General features: G+C 46.1%; 1 protein-coding gene and 1 long non-coding RNA gene across 3 annotated transcripts in view; both read right to left on the minus strand.

The window, feature by feature from the left end:
* FAM20A (FAM20A golgi associated secretory pathway pseudokinase) overlaps positions 1-14,678 on the minus strand; it is a 58,678-nt gene that overhangs the window by 9,942 nt on the left and 34,058 nt on the right. For both annotated transcript variants that reach the window (XM_060202644.1, XM_016188612.2), the window contains exons 2-4: positions 6,598-6,782; positions 5,899-5,949; positions 3,521-3,599 (exon numbers count right to left, since the gene is read on the minus strand). In XM_060202644.1, coding sequence (XP_060058627.1) covers positions 3,521-3,599; positions 5,899-5,949; positions 6,598-6,782 — 315 coding nt within the window. The remainder of the gene's footprint in view (positions 1-3,520; positions 3,600-5,898; positions 5,950-6,597; positions 6,783-14,678) is intronic.
* LOC132541822 (uncharacterized) lies at positions 961-3,513 on the minus strand. The gene is made up of 2 exons (XR_009552902.1): positions 1,659-3,513; positions 961-1,611 (listed from the first exon to the last, which is right to left on the minus strand). It is a non-coding gene; the product is annotated as an uncharacterized LOC132541822 (long non-coding RNA).

Genomic DNA, 14,678 nt, shown 5'->3' on the forward strand with positions numbered 1-14,678 from the left:
TCGCTGGGGCTCAGTGCCTGCACTATGAATCCCCTGCTCTTGGAGGCCATTTCCCCCATTTTGTTGCCCTTGTTGTTGTTGTTATTGGATAGGACAGAGAGAAGTCAAGAGAGAAGGGGAAGATGGGGGAGAGAAAGACAGACACCTGCAGACCTGCTTCACTATTTGTGAAGCGACTCCCCTGCAGGCGGGGAGCCGGGGGCTTGAACCGGGACCCTTACGCCGGTCCTTGCGCTTTGTGCCACCTGCGCTTAACCTGCTGTGCTACCGCCTGACTCCCAATTATCTTTTTATTTACTGGATACAGACACCCAGAAATTGAGAGGGGAGGGAGTGGTAGAGAGGGAGAGACAGAGAGACACCTGCAGCACTGCTTCACCGCTCGCAAATCTCTCCCCCTGCAGGTGGGGACTGGAGGCTTGAACCCGGGTCCTTTTACATTTTAACATGTAAAACGTGTGGGCTCAACCAGGTGCGCCACCACCCAGCCCCGTTCACTATGTCATTTTAATAAGGACACATGGTTTTAAACAGCTTGTTGAAAACAACGTTGCATACAACTGCTTATACTCTTGGTGCTGACACAGGACTATGTGAACAGACATTCATGACCAAATGCCGGGTACTTTCACGTTCTATTCAGGATCCATTGGAGCAATCTCTCTATTTTTCTTTTTGACAAGTCAGAGATAAGGTCTTACGTTGCTACTTTCATTTGCTTTTACTGCCAGCAAAAGCACATTTGACATGTGGGAACAGTTTGCTTTCCTCCTCCAATATGAAAAGTGAAAGCAAAGCTCACATAGTCTATATGAGCTTCTAGTCTTTAAACATCAGAGCCCTCCTCGTGTACCATGGGAGAATTTTACTCAGAGATTTATAGGTCTGACGATTGTGGGGAATTTTCAGGTTTATCATCATCATTTTTTTAAACACTATTTTTTATTATATTCTTAAAAATATTTAGTCCCTTTTGTTGCCCTTGTTTTATTGTTGTAGTTATTATTGATGTTGTTGTTGGGTAGGACAGAGAGAAATGGAGAGAGGAGGGGAAGACAGAGAGGGAGAAAGACAGACACCCGCAGACCTGCTTCACGTTTTGTGAAGCGACTCCCCTGCAGGTGGGGAGCCGGGGGCTTGAACCAGGATCCTTAGGCTGGTCCTTGCGCTTTGAGCGACGTGTGCTTAACCCACTGCGCTACCACCCAACCCCCTCTTTTTTTTTCTTTCTTTCTATTTTATTTGATAAATAAATTGAGAGGGGAGGGAAAGATACTTGTAGACTTGCTCCACTGCTCCGGAAGCTGGGCTGGGACCGGGGGCTTGAACACTACTTCCTGTGCGTGGAAACAGGTGACCCAACTGCGTGTGCCCACTGCCTGGTCCCCCAAGGACTAGATTTTCAGAATTTCATATTGAGTAAATGGGAGAAAAGGACTTGCTTGGACAGAAGTGATTCTCAAAGTTGTCTGGTCCTTGGGGTCACCCTCAGATGGATCTTGCTGGAATCTGAGAGGTGGAGCTTAAAGCCTAGGACTTGTCTAGGCTTTCTGAGTGATTAAAATTTGTGACTCTCCTGCCCATTCCCCAGGTCCCATCTCCCTTCCCATTCTTAAACAAAACAAAACAAAACAAAACAAAACAAAACAAAACAAAACAAAACAAAACAAAACAACAGTGATTCTCAATTATAGAAGCCAGACTTCCCACCTTCTGCACCATCATGATCCTGGGTCCATGCTCCCAAAGGGATAAAGAATAGGGAAGCTCCCAATGGAGGGGATGGGATGTGGAACTCTGGTGGTGGGAATTGTGTGGAATTGTACCCCTCTTATCCCACAGTCTTGTCTATCATTATGAAATCAGTAATAATAATAATAATAATAATACCACCCCAAAATGGTGCTTCTGCCAAAGCAGTGAGGAGACTTCTTCAAAATGTGTTGTGCACAGAGTAAAAACCTTATACTAAGGCTTTACCAGAACAAAACAGACTTTTCTATATTTATACAGTCTTCATTCTACTGTGCTCCAACACCAGCCCCACCTTCCTGGATTTGAATGTGGACCCTGGAGGGAGGGGCCTCTCAGCTGACTCGGGTCTGGAGCCCAGGCTGCTCAAACTGGCCGATGCTGAGTGACATTGCACTCTGAAGGGAACATGATTTAGGCAGTGGAATCTTCTCTGGGACGACGTTCTCATGTGCATCTCAGCTCTAGAAAAATCCTTGCTTCAGGAATGCCCACCCTGCAGGCTGTAAAACCTACAGGGGCCAGGAAAGCATCTGCATGGCTCTTCTGACTGTCTTGTTCAAGTATGTGTTCAAGACCTCGACATAAATTAACTAAAATGTAATGGACTTCACCACTGCTTTTTCATTATCCAGTTTCTCAATCAAGACAAATACCATTACATTACTATTATGCTGCTATGTCATTCTATTCTTATTTTAAATTTATTTATCAACGATAAAGATGGAGGTGACACCTGGTTGAGCACACATGTGACAGTGCACAAGGACCCGGGTTCAAGCCCCTGGTCCCCACCTGCAGGGGCAAAGTTTCACAAGTGGTGAAGCAGGACTGCAGGTGTCTCTCTGTCTCTCTCCCTCTCTAGCACCCCCTTCTCTCTCGATTTCTGGCTGCCTCTATCCAGTAAATAAATAAAGAGAATTAAAAAAAAGAAAGTGGTGAGAGAACGCAGAATATCGCTCTGGCACATTTGATACTGGGAATTGAATTCAGGACCTGATGCTTTTGAGGTCAATGCTCTATCCACTGCATTATTATTATTATTATTTTATTTTATTTTATTATTATTTTACCAGAGTGCTGCTCAGTTCTGTCTTGTGTTGGTGCAGAGGATTGAATCTGGGACACTGGAGGCTCAGGTGTGAGAGTCTCTTTGCATAACTATTATGCTATCTCCCTTGTCCCACTATTATTATTTTTATGTTGAAACTTTAAGCTGTACTGAGTCACTGATTTCACTCCACTTTGATTTGCCACTTTTCCAAGAACATCCATTCCCCTATAGGATCCAAGTTCATCATGTTGCTTTTTTTTTTTTTTTTTGTATGCTGTTTTGAGTTCTTCCAGTATTATATTGCTATTATCTGCAACTGCTGAACAAAACTAGCCTTGGACAAAAATGGGAACCAGTCATAATAGTCGATTATCTGTGAACCTCGCAATCTAGATGGCTGGGTTTGAGTCCTGGCTCCACTGCTCAGAAAGCAGAGTGAACGGGCCTCTCCAGGCCTCCACGCTCACCTGTCAGTGGACTCTGTCACCGTACCTGGTCTGGAGGCCAATGACCCAGAGTTACAATCACATGACATGGGCAGCACAGATCCTCAGCAGGACCAGAGAGAGAACAGTTCATGACCCTTTTTAGTGATTACCCAAAGCAGTGCTATACATGGACATAGCGATTAGAAGAGACTCCAAATGACTGGCTGGGAAAATCTTTGACTATTTTTACTAACTGTTATTGGGCACGGAGGAAGGCAACACTTACCTCATGGGTTTGAACATGGCCTTCCCAAAATCGGAGAATCTCAGAACCAACTTGAGGTGCACCCCACTGGGCTTCACAACTGTGAGAGGAAGAAGGGTGTTAAGGGATTCTGCTCTCGGCTCCAGGATGGGGCCCCGTATTCATTCAAGAAACCATCAACTTCTGTCTTCTCTAAATTGTTCAGACTCCAAATACCAGGCCTTTCTTTCCAAACTCCATTGTATCAGGCTATAAAAGGGTGTTCAGGGACTCAAGGTAAATAGTTTTTTTTCTCTGCTGGAATAGGGTAAAAACAGTTATTATTTTCACAGACACTAAAGACTTCAAAGTCTTTTCCACCGGGAGGTGGCCCACCTGTTTCAGTGAACACTACAGTGTGCAGGTAGCTGGGTTTGAGCTCCCTCTCCCCACCTGTAGGGGGAAAGCTTTATGAGCTGTGAAGCAGGGCTGCAGGTCTCACTCTTTATACTTCTCTCTAAAGTTCTCTCCGTTTTATGAAAAAATAAACAAACAAAAAACCCCAAACCAAACCAAAAAATACACAGCACTATAGTAGTTATATGATTCATCTACAAAAAAAAAAAGACTTCAGAGAACTTTTTTTTTTCCCCACCAGGGTTATCACTGTCACTGTGACTGGGGCTCAGTGCCTGGACTGTGAATCCAGCTCTCCTGCAGCCATTTTTTCCTTTTTTTTTTTTTTTTTTCCCCTCCAGGGTTATTGCTGGGGCTTGGTGCCTGCACTACGATCCACTACTCCTGGAGGCCGTTTTTCTTTTTTTGTTGCCCTTGTTGTTTATTACTATTGTTGTTGTTATTGTTGGACAGGACAGAGAGAAATGGAGAGAGGAGGAGGGGAAGGCAGAGAGGAGGAGAGAAAGACAGACACCTGCAGACCTGCTTCACCGCTTGTGAAGCGGCCCTCCTGCAGGTGGGGAGCTGGGGACTCGAACCGGGATACTTAGGCTGGTCCTTGTGCTTTGCGCCATGTGTGCTTAACCTGTTGTGCTATTGCCTGACCCCCCATTTTTTCCTTTTGCTCTCTATTTTTACTTGACAGGACAGAGAGAAATTGAGAGAGGAAGGAGACAGGGGGAAAGAAAGACACCTGTTTCACCGCTGGTGAAGCATCTCCTCTGAAGGCAGAGAGTGGGGGTTAGAACCCGGATCCTTGTACATAGTGATATGTGAGCTTAACTGGGTGCACCACTGCCCAGGGCCCACACAGAAAGTTTCTGAAGTGTGCTCAGTACATGGTAGTAAATGCATGGCACTGCTCCTGGTCAGTGCTGACTGCCCGGGGGTCTCTGCACCCCAAGCAAAACTGTCCCTAATCCTCTCTGGGAAGCTCCAGCTCCATCCTATCTTTTTGGTCCTATTAATCACTTACCACAATGGGTTTCAATATCAACTGTGTTAGAATCACCTGGAGGATTTTTAAAAAATATTTATTTTCCCTTTTGTTGCCCTTGTTGTTATTGTTGTGGTAGTTATTATTGTTATTGATGTTGTTGTTGTTGGTTAGGACAGAGAGAAATGGAGAGAGGAGGGGAAGACAGAGGGGGAGAGAAAGACAGACACCTGCAGACCTGCTTCACCGCCTGTGAAGTGACTCCCCTGCAGGTGGGGAGCCGGAGGCTCGAACCAGGATCTTTATGCCGATCCTTGAGCTTTGCACCATGTGCACTTAACCCGCTATGCTACTGCCTGACTCCTGACAGGATTTTTTTTTTTTTCCCCACTGCTGATGCCTGGGGTCTGTGTCGGCATAACCAGTGGTGTTGGGGATTGAACCTGTGAGCTCTGAGACTCAGGCAGGAAACCATTTGCAGAACCATGATGCTGTCTTCCCAGCCCTTACTCCTGATATATGTATCAGGTTCCACGTTTAGGAAACCGCTGGGGATTGAACAAGGCATATGAGTCTTCCTTGACTTCAGAGAGCTTACTGTCTAGCCACTAGCATTTTTTTTTATGACTTCCAGGTGAATTTAATATGTTGCCTGGAAAAAAAAACCACACAAACAAAACAAACAAAAAACCCCACTGTCCTGTTGGAATGCTTCTCCTGTTTGAAAAGGCATCCAACCACTTGAGGGCCTGGTGTTTAAATCCAGACTGATTCTCACTGAGGTTCTGCGTAGAGACGAAGCTACTTGGTACACTCTGGCCGGCAGGGAGCTGCATGAGAGCCTCTCTGAGACCCCTTCTCTGTTGGGGGGTGAATGGGTGAGCTCTCAGAGACAGAGTCATGTTCTCACAAGGCTCAACCTAAGCCCTGTGGAGGGGACGGTCGACCTTTTCCATTGCCTTTGGGTCCTGGGCTTCATCTGCTTATGACAGCGGGGAGCTAGGTGGACAGGGGCCATTTCACTTACTCTGGGAGCAGTCACATGCCCCAAGCAAGGCTTTCTCGTCCTGACTGTAATCTGCAAAGGAGGAGAAGGACAGTGAGATGCCAGTCTCGTTCCTGGGAGAACCACCACAGGAGAGCCCGTGCCTGGTTCAGATGCCCGAGGCCTTGACCCTTTGGGAAAGTGGCTGCAGCCCCCCCACCCTGCTCTGTCCCAGACCCCCTCTTCACGAGTCCTTTCAAGGATGCTCCAGTAACACTCGGAAGAGGAAAGCTCATTTCGCTCCAGCTAACCACTTGCTGTCATGTCGCTTGAAGACACAGACCTTGGCACCGAAAATCTGCGTTGGAATAATCTCAACTCCACCACCACCGGGTCCTTGGTCAGTTGGTGAACTTGATTTGAGTTTCAGTGTCCTCATCAGTAAACCAGCTGTGAGAATATCTGTGCTGTGGAGTCACTGAGGAGAGTAGCATCTGCTATGTGAAAGTGGGAGTGGCCACCTCACTTTCAAGTCACCCTCAGGGCTGGGATAATGTTGGTTGTAAGAGCTATTTCCAGGGGGTAAATGCTCCAAGTCTGTGTTCTCCTATCCTGGGTCAGAATCATCCCTTCTTGATTCTGCCGGGAGCCTGGCCTGTCAACAGTGGCCCACCCAGCCCCTCAGAAAAATAGAGAGAGAGAGAGAGAGTCCTCTGCTCTGTCTGGTCCCCTGAGCCTCACCAGCACTGATGGTGGCAAAGTGCCTCATGTCACGGAGAAGTCTGCTGACGATGGGGCTAGACCGGGGGTAAAGCCCATGACGGTTGATCCCCAGGTGGAACTGGAACCAGCTGGCCCCGAGCTGGAGCTGCAGTGGAGGGTCCAGGGAAGTGAGGTTCAGCTGTTCTCGGTATATCTTGTGTCGTCTGAAAGAGTCAGAGTTCTTGTTTGTTGGTTTTTTTTTTTGTTTTTTTTTTGCCTCCAGGGTTGTTGCTGGGGCTCAGTGCCTGCACTATGAATCCACTGCTCCTGGAGGCCATTATTTTTTCATTGTTGTTGGATAGTATAGAGAGAAATTGAGAGAGGAAGGGAAGAGACAGGGAGATGGGGAGAGAAAGACAACTGTAGACCTGCTTCACTGCTTGTGAAGCACTCCCCCCCACCCCGCAGGTGGGGAGCCAGGGACTTGAACCTGGATCCTGATGTGGGTCCCTGTGCTTAGCACTATGTGTGCTTAACCCAGTGTGCTACTGCCTGGCCCTGGTTGGTTTGTTTTTAACCGGAGAAACAAACATGTAAGTACCCACTGAAACAGCTTGTGTCTTTATCTATCCATCCTCTCATTAATTCAACAACAGCATTAAATTCCTGATAGACACTAACATTTATTTATTTTTAATGGAGATCCAGAGGGAAAGAAATAGACAGAGAGAGAGACCAGAGCACTGCTCAGCTCAGGCTTATGGTGGTGCTGGGGACTGAACCTGGGAGCTGAGAGCCTCAGGCAGGAAATCTATTTGCACAGCCATTATGCTGTCTCCCCAGCCCTTACTCCTCATACATATATCAGGCTTCATGCTTAGGAAACCTCTGGGTGTGTGTGTGTGTGGGGGCAGTGGTAAACAAGCCATACACATCTTCCCTGGCCTCAGAGAGCTCACAGTCTAGTGAGAGGAATGGGCAGTGACCCAGTACCATGCATAGTCACACAAATGCTTCAGTACAAACGACAACACAGCCTGCATCTTAAATCTTCCTAATATTCTCTGGCCTAAGGAATTAGGAGATGAAGGGGGCAGGGGGTGGGGGTGGCATAGGGAGCTGGGCGGTGGCTCACTTGGTTAAGCACACATATTATAAGTGCAAGGACCCAGGTTTGAGCCCTGGCTCCCCACCAGCAGGGGGGACATTTCACGAGCTGTGAAGCAGGTCTGCAAGTGTTTCTCTTTCTCTTTCTCTCTCTAGCTCCCCTCCACTTTCAATTTCTCTCTGTCCTGTTCAATAAATAAATTAAAAAAAAAAAAGGAATTAGGAGATGGGAGGAGGGAAGGTAAAATTGGTGAGAAGAAATGAAGGGTGGAGGCATAAGGCCATATCAGAAGAGTCAATTTACCACCTTGACTGTCTTGTTCAAGAGCCTTTTCGGCCAAGATAAAAAGAAAAGTGAAAGGGACCAGTCTATGTCATACCTAGCAGAGTGTGTAAGTCCCTATGTATGTGTAAGGACCCAGGTTCAAGCCCCTGGCCCCCAGTCTGCAGGCTAGAAGCTTCACAAGTGGTGAAGCAGGGCTATGGGTGTATAATTCTTCCTCCCTCCCTCTCTCTCTTTTAAGATTTTTTTTATTATAATAAATTTATCAAATTAAAAAATAAGTTTTTTTTTTAATTTATTGGATAGAGAAGGCCCGGAAATCAAAAGGGAAGGGGGTAACAGAGAGAGAGAGAGAGAGAGAGAGAGAGAGACAAAGACACACCTGCAGCCCTACTTTACCACTCAAAGTTTTCTCCTTACAGGTGGGGACCAGGGGCTCGAACCCAGGTCCTTACGCATTATAATGCGTGTGCTCAACCAGGTACGCTACCCCTCTCTCCCTCTCTATTTCCCCCTTTCCTCTCAATTTCTCTCTGTCTCTATCAAATCAATTCATTGACATTAAGAGGAAGAATAGAAACACTGTGATGATCATATGGAGGTTGCAAGCCTAGTTTAAGGGGATATGGCTATGAAAGAATCAGAGAAAAGTAGAAGGCAGAATAGCAAGTCAACTGGTAGGCATGTAGCTTAGACTGAAGAAACCTTAACATTTTAGAGACTGGTGAAGTAAATAGAGGCAGACTTCCATGGAAGATAAGCTTCAACCAGACCCTACTGAATAAGTCATGTTGTCACTGAAGGAGAGATGCAGAGAGACTCCTGAGTCTGGGACAAGAAGAGCTCTAGGGGAGGCAGGCAAGGGATGGGTGCATCTGGGCATCAGGGGACAGCTAAAATAGGTACACCATCTCCCCAGACAATACCTTTAGCCCACTTGCATGTTAGCTGTTGAGCTCAGGCAAAAATTAGTAAAGTCATGGATCCCTTGGAATATACCTGAAATAGACTTCCTAGCTTCCTCCAACATAAATACCCTAAATCTCATCTGCTCTATTCTTACCTTTAGGTTCCTGATTACTAAACTATTTGTTCTGCTTTATATCTTAATGCTTTTCAGCCACCAAGTTGTAGATGCTACCATGCCGCCAACCTGACTTCTCCGGGCAGAGGACCTCACCAGTGTGTCCTGGAGCCTCCCCTCCCCAGACCTCTACCCCACTAGGGAAAGACAGAAACAGGCTGGGGGTGTGGATCCACCTGCCAACACCCATGTCCAGCAGAGAAGCAATGACAGAAGTCAGAACTTTTACCTTTTTTTTTTTTACACGCCATAATGATCCTGGTACTCCCCGAGGGATAAAAGAGTAAGGAAATCCCCAGTGGAGAGGATGGGACATGGAACTGATGATGGGAATTGTGTGTAATTGTACCTCTCTTATCCTATGGTTTTGTCGATCATTATTAAATCAATTAAAAAATAGCAAAAAAAAAAAAAAAGCTACACACACACACAGAAAGAAGATAGGTGGCCACCTAATTGGAAAGCTATGTGGACGGCCAGGTAAAGCTGATCGTGGGGTAGGTGGGACTCGGGAGAAGGGTTTCGAGTTCCTTTTCATCTGTAGTTTTCAGGTGCTATACTTCTGAGGTCGGTGGTGAGAATCACAAAACAAATATGGTGGCATTAGAGTGTTCCATTTTTTCCCCTTGGTAAATAGTTTCAAAAATTACTTTTAAATTAAAATACAAATAGACCATAGGAATACACAATCATTTCAAAAAGGAAACCCGCATTTTCAAAGCAAACATTTCTTGGTTACTTCCAACTGTACATAACTTCTGGGGAGGGGGGGGTCGACCCTCAGGAGATGGTGTTTTTTCCTACATTGACCCCCAGTGGGGAATTTTGAAAAAGCACCGAATAACAAGTTGAATATGAACTCTGATCCAAGGTGGAACTGATGGATCCGGGTTTGGAGCCTCCGCTGTTTGCTGTCACTCTGTCTTGTGTGAATAGAAAGCATGAGGCTAAACATTAACGTTGCTCCTTGAGGTCACAGCTCCGACTCATGGAGGGAAAGTTGGCAGGACTTCTCTCCCAGGAGAGCAAGCCTCAGGCAGCCTTCCTGCTTGGGACTGAGTGGGATTGAACGATTGGAAGGTCTAATTATAGTGGCAAAGGTCCAGCTGCTTCAGACCCAACATCTTATAAAAACTCAGGGAAAGTGGGATTGCTGATCAGGTCTGCAGACCTCTCTCCTGTTTTTTCCTTACTTGATTAACATTTCTTTTCATTTAAACCCATAACCATTCCCAAGGCTACTTGAAGGTTAAACTATGTGATGGTTGAACTCTCCTGGGAGTCTGGTGGAAAGATTAGAAAGTTCTGAGCTAAGTTAGTCTCCCAGAACAGTACAGAAGATTAAGTTGGAGACCGAGAAACAAAGATTCTGACTCAGCCCCAGAGCCTGGGCAGAGGGGGTGGGGAGGAGGTGGGGCCTTCTCTAGTGCGGCTGATTACAGATGGCTTCCAGCTACACCAACAATCTAGGCTTGCAGCAACCAAATCAAAAAACAAACGTTGCAACCTTGACTTGGACAAATAGCTCTTTAAATGGGTGAGATTGTGTGTGTGTGTGTGTGTGTGTGTGTGTGTGTGTGTGTGTGTGTGTGTGTGTGTGTTGGTATACACGGCTCTCTGGTTTGTTGTTTTGCTCTTCCTGGACCCCAAGGCCACAACTGGGGGTGCCGGTGTGAAAGAGAGGGCAGGGGACTAAGGTCTCCTTCCTACTGTTTCGAATTTTATTTATGTAGAGCCCAGAGCACTGTTTTGGCACATGGGACACCAGGCTCTCATGCCTGTGAGGGAAGTTTTTGATCTGCTGAATAATCACTTCCTTGCTCCCCCCTGCCCCCTTTTAAAACACATGCACCTTGCCTAATGGTACAAATCAGGACTTTTTCCTCCCTGAAAGGAGAGCTGGTTTTGCAGCAAGACGCTGGTCTGTGCTGTGCTTCTGATTATGTGCTCACGAGTGTAAAGTGCTGAGCAGAGAGCTTGACTGTGCCTCCCCATCCTTCCACCCCCATTGGCTGGACTTAAGGGGGAAAAGTGGACACCAGACATCTGACAGTAGGAAATATCTCTGTGTCTGCCTGTATCTGCCTATTCCTCAGTTTATGTCTCTCTTTTTATAAAGTTCTTTTAAATTACATTTTTATTTATTATTGGATAGAGACAGAGAGCTAGAGAGGGAAAGAGACAGACACCTGCTTCAGCACTCATGAAGCTTTCTCCTTGCAGGTGGGGACCAGGGGCTTGAACCTGGGTCTTTGTGCCCTGTAATGTGTGTGCTTAACCAGGTGCACCACCTGGTGTCTTTCTCTCTCTCCCTCACTCTTAGAAAGAGAGAGGGAGAGAGAGAGAGATTGAAAGCAAGAGGTATGGATCACATATAAAATATATTATTTATATATTTATTTTGCCACCTGGGCTTCACTGATCTGGGCTTACAGTTTTTTTTCCAGGTGGGGGGAGAGAGAGAGAGAGAGAGAGAGAGAGAGAGAGAGAGAGACACCACAACACCTAAGCTTCTCTCAACTGCTTCACAAGTGGTGAAGCAGTTGCCTCTTTCTCCTTCTCTATCTCCCTCTCCCCTCTCAATTTCTCTCTTTCCTGTCAAATAAAATGAAAAAAAAAAGTCATTCCATTTTACTGCTCTTTTGAGACTTTCTTTCTCCCTCTCTCTCTCTCTCTCTCTCTCTCTTTCTTTCTTTCAACCAAAGCAATGGTCAGGTCTAGCTTATTGTGGTGCAGAGGATAGAACTCGGGACTTCGGAGTCTCAGGCATGACAGTTTGTTTGCAAAACGTCCGATGACCGACAACCAACCACCTGTCTCCTATCATCTCCTCCCGGGATAAACAGCCAATCCTGTTATTCACGCTCTGACTACAGTGCTGTAGTCCAGTGTGCTAGAGTTAAAGCCAGTTTCACTCAGCAATGGCAAGGATACCAGACGGCCTCCTGACTTCCTCTAGTATTTTGTGCTTTCACTTTTTCCCGTTTAAGCATCCGAGGCATCTAGAATTCATCCAGCGACATGTTTTAGGTCTGGGTGCCCTTCCCTCTGGTTGGCTAGCCAGCTCACTGAGTCATTCATGAAAACAATCCTTTTTTTTTTTTTTTTTCACACTCACTGACTGGAAAGATCACATTTACTATTCAATGAATTTCCATTTTGATTTCTCGGGTTCTCTATTCTTTTCATGTTCTCTCTAGTCATGCTCCAGTGCAATGTGTTGTGGTGTCTTATAAAACACCATAACAGCTGGTAAAGACTCACTGGGAGCCAGGCGGTGGTGCGCCCAGTTAAGTACACTAAGTATCATGCGCCAAGGACCCGGGTTCGAGCCCCCTGCTTCCCACCTGCAGTGGGGATGCTTCATAAGTGGTGAAGCAGGTGTCTCTTTTTCCTTCTCTATCTCCCTCTCCCCTCTCAATTTTTCTCTGTCCTGTCAAATAAAATGAAAACAAACAAAAAAGGCTCATTCCATTGTATTGCTCTTTTGAGACTTCCTCTCTCCCTTCCTTCCTTCCTCCCTTCCTTCCTTCCTTCCTTCCTTCCTTAATTTATTTCTACCAGAGCTCTGGCGTATGGTGGTGTAGGGGATTGAACTTGGGACGTCGGAGCCTCAGGCATGGCAGTTAGTTTGCATAGCCGTTATGCTGTCTATCCCCCGCCCAAGAGTTTCTTTAACCCAGTTTGTGTAGTCAACTGCATGAATCTCACAGTGACAAATCCTTCTGAAATGGAAACCTTAAAGTGTTCTAGAAAGACGCCTCAAATAGCATCATTCTTGTGCTTCTTGCATTTTTAATAATGACAGTTGTAATTGGCACATCTTCCTAAGGGCAATTTTCCATTTCAAAATCTACAGTGAGATTACCCTTTGGCATAGCAGTTTAATTTCTTTCTTTTTAAAAAATATTTATTTATTTATTCTCTTTTGTTGCCCTTGTTTTTTTTTCTTTCTTTTTTATTGTTGTAGTTATTGATGTCGTCATTGTTGGATAGGACAGAGAGAAATGGAGAGAGGAGGGGAAGACAGAGAAGGGGAGAGAAAGACAGACACCTGCAGACCTGCTTCACCCCTGTGAAGCGACTCCCCTGCAGGTGGGGAGCCAGGGGTTCAATCTGGGATCTTTACGCTGGTCCTTGAGCTTTGTGCCATGTGCGCTTAACCCGCTGCGTTACCACCCGGCTCCCCGGCAGTTTAATTTCTATAACCTTATAGCATCTCCTAGAGAATTATTTGTATAACTATACCAGGAAAAAAAAACTTGATATAGTGTTGTATATAACTATCAAATGGAGAGAATGCAGATTTCTGTGATATGGAGACTCGAGAGATGATTCTTATGTGGTGACTCAAGTGCGTCCAATTTTCATCTGTTTATGGAGCAAAGTCAAAGTTAAAAGCACGATGTACATATGTAGGTGTGAACACAAACATATTTGCTCTCTGTGCAGTCATTCCAATATGTCAATGCTGACAGGTCTTGAGACCTGTAATCATGAACATATTTCATTTTCATCTAATTCTGCAATTAGGTGACTAACATAAACTGATCTTTGGGGTCAGATGGGTTAAGTGCACATGGTGTGAAGTGCAAGGACCAGCGTGAGGATCCCAGTTTGAGCCCCCGGCTCCCCACCTGCAGGGGAGTCACTTTACAGGCGGTGAAACAGGTCTGCAGGTGTCTGTCTTTCTCTCCCCCTCTCTGTTTTCCCTTCCTCTCTCCATTTCTTTCTGTCCTATCCAACAACAAAGACAGCAACAACAACAACAACAATAAACAACAAGGGCAACAAAAGGGGAAAAATAGCCTCCAGGAGCAGTGGATTGGTGTTGGTATGCTTCTAATTCTGCTTCTAAAACCCCTTCTGTTTCATTGGTTCCCCCTGCTGAACACTGTATTCTACTTACATAACCACTGTTAACTAAGTGCCACCCTGCCTGCAGGGCATTGGTTTAATCCCCACTGGTTCAGGATGTCTTTTTGCTCCGCCCCATCTCCTAGTCACACCCTGATCTCCACGAGTCTTTTTCGCTCCACCCTCTCTATGTCACATCCTATTTCCACCCTACTTGGCGAGTATATATAAGGATAGGATTGTGATTAGAGATGGCTTAGACTGCGCTGTGTTCCACATGAATAAAGAGATGCTGCTTCCCAGCTCAGCCATGAGTCCCTGGTCATCTGTCTCCTACCTGTGAAGCTAGCCTGGCATAGTGGCGCCTGAACGGGGACTAGCAGATTAGTAGTGCAGGCACTGAGCCCCAGCAATAACCCTGGAGGCAAAACCAAAAAATCTGATCTTGCATTTACCTCTCTCCCTCCTCTGTTTATCTCCCAAGCTAACACCTCTCTCTCTCTCTCTCTCTCTCCCTCTCTCCTCTCTCTCTCTCTCTCCCTCTCTCCTCTCTCTCTCTCTGTCTATCTTAACTTTTTTTAGCCTTAAATCTTGTCATTCACCGCATTCTTCCCTGACCTGATGCAGCAGATCTCCCTGTGCCTGGGTGGACTGTGGCCCACACCTTCTGACCAGCAACGCCCGTCCCTCTGACCTCACTGTTGGATTCAGCAGCCAGCTTGGTCACATGGCCTAAGCTGTGCTCATGTGGGCGTGTTTGAAAGGTTTTCAGGGCCCGCTGAAGGAAGA

This window comes from Erinaceus europaeus, chromosome 12 (genome assembly GCF_950295315.1).
Source record: "Erinaceus europaeus chromosome 12, mEriEur2.1, whole genome shotgun sequence".
Classification (NCBI taxonomy): domain Eukaryota; kingdom Metazoa; phylum Chordata; class Mammalia; order Eulipotyphla; family Erinaceidae; genus Erinaceus; species Erinaceus europaeus.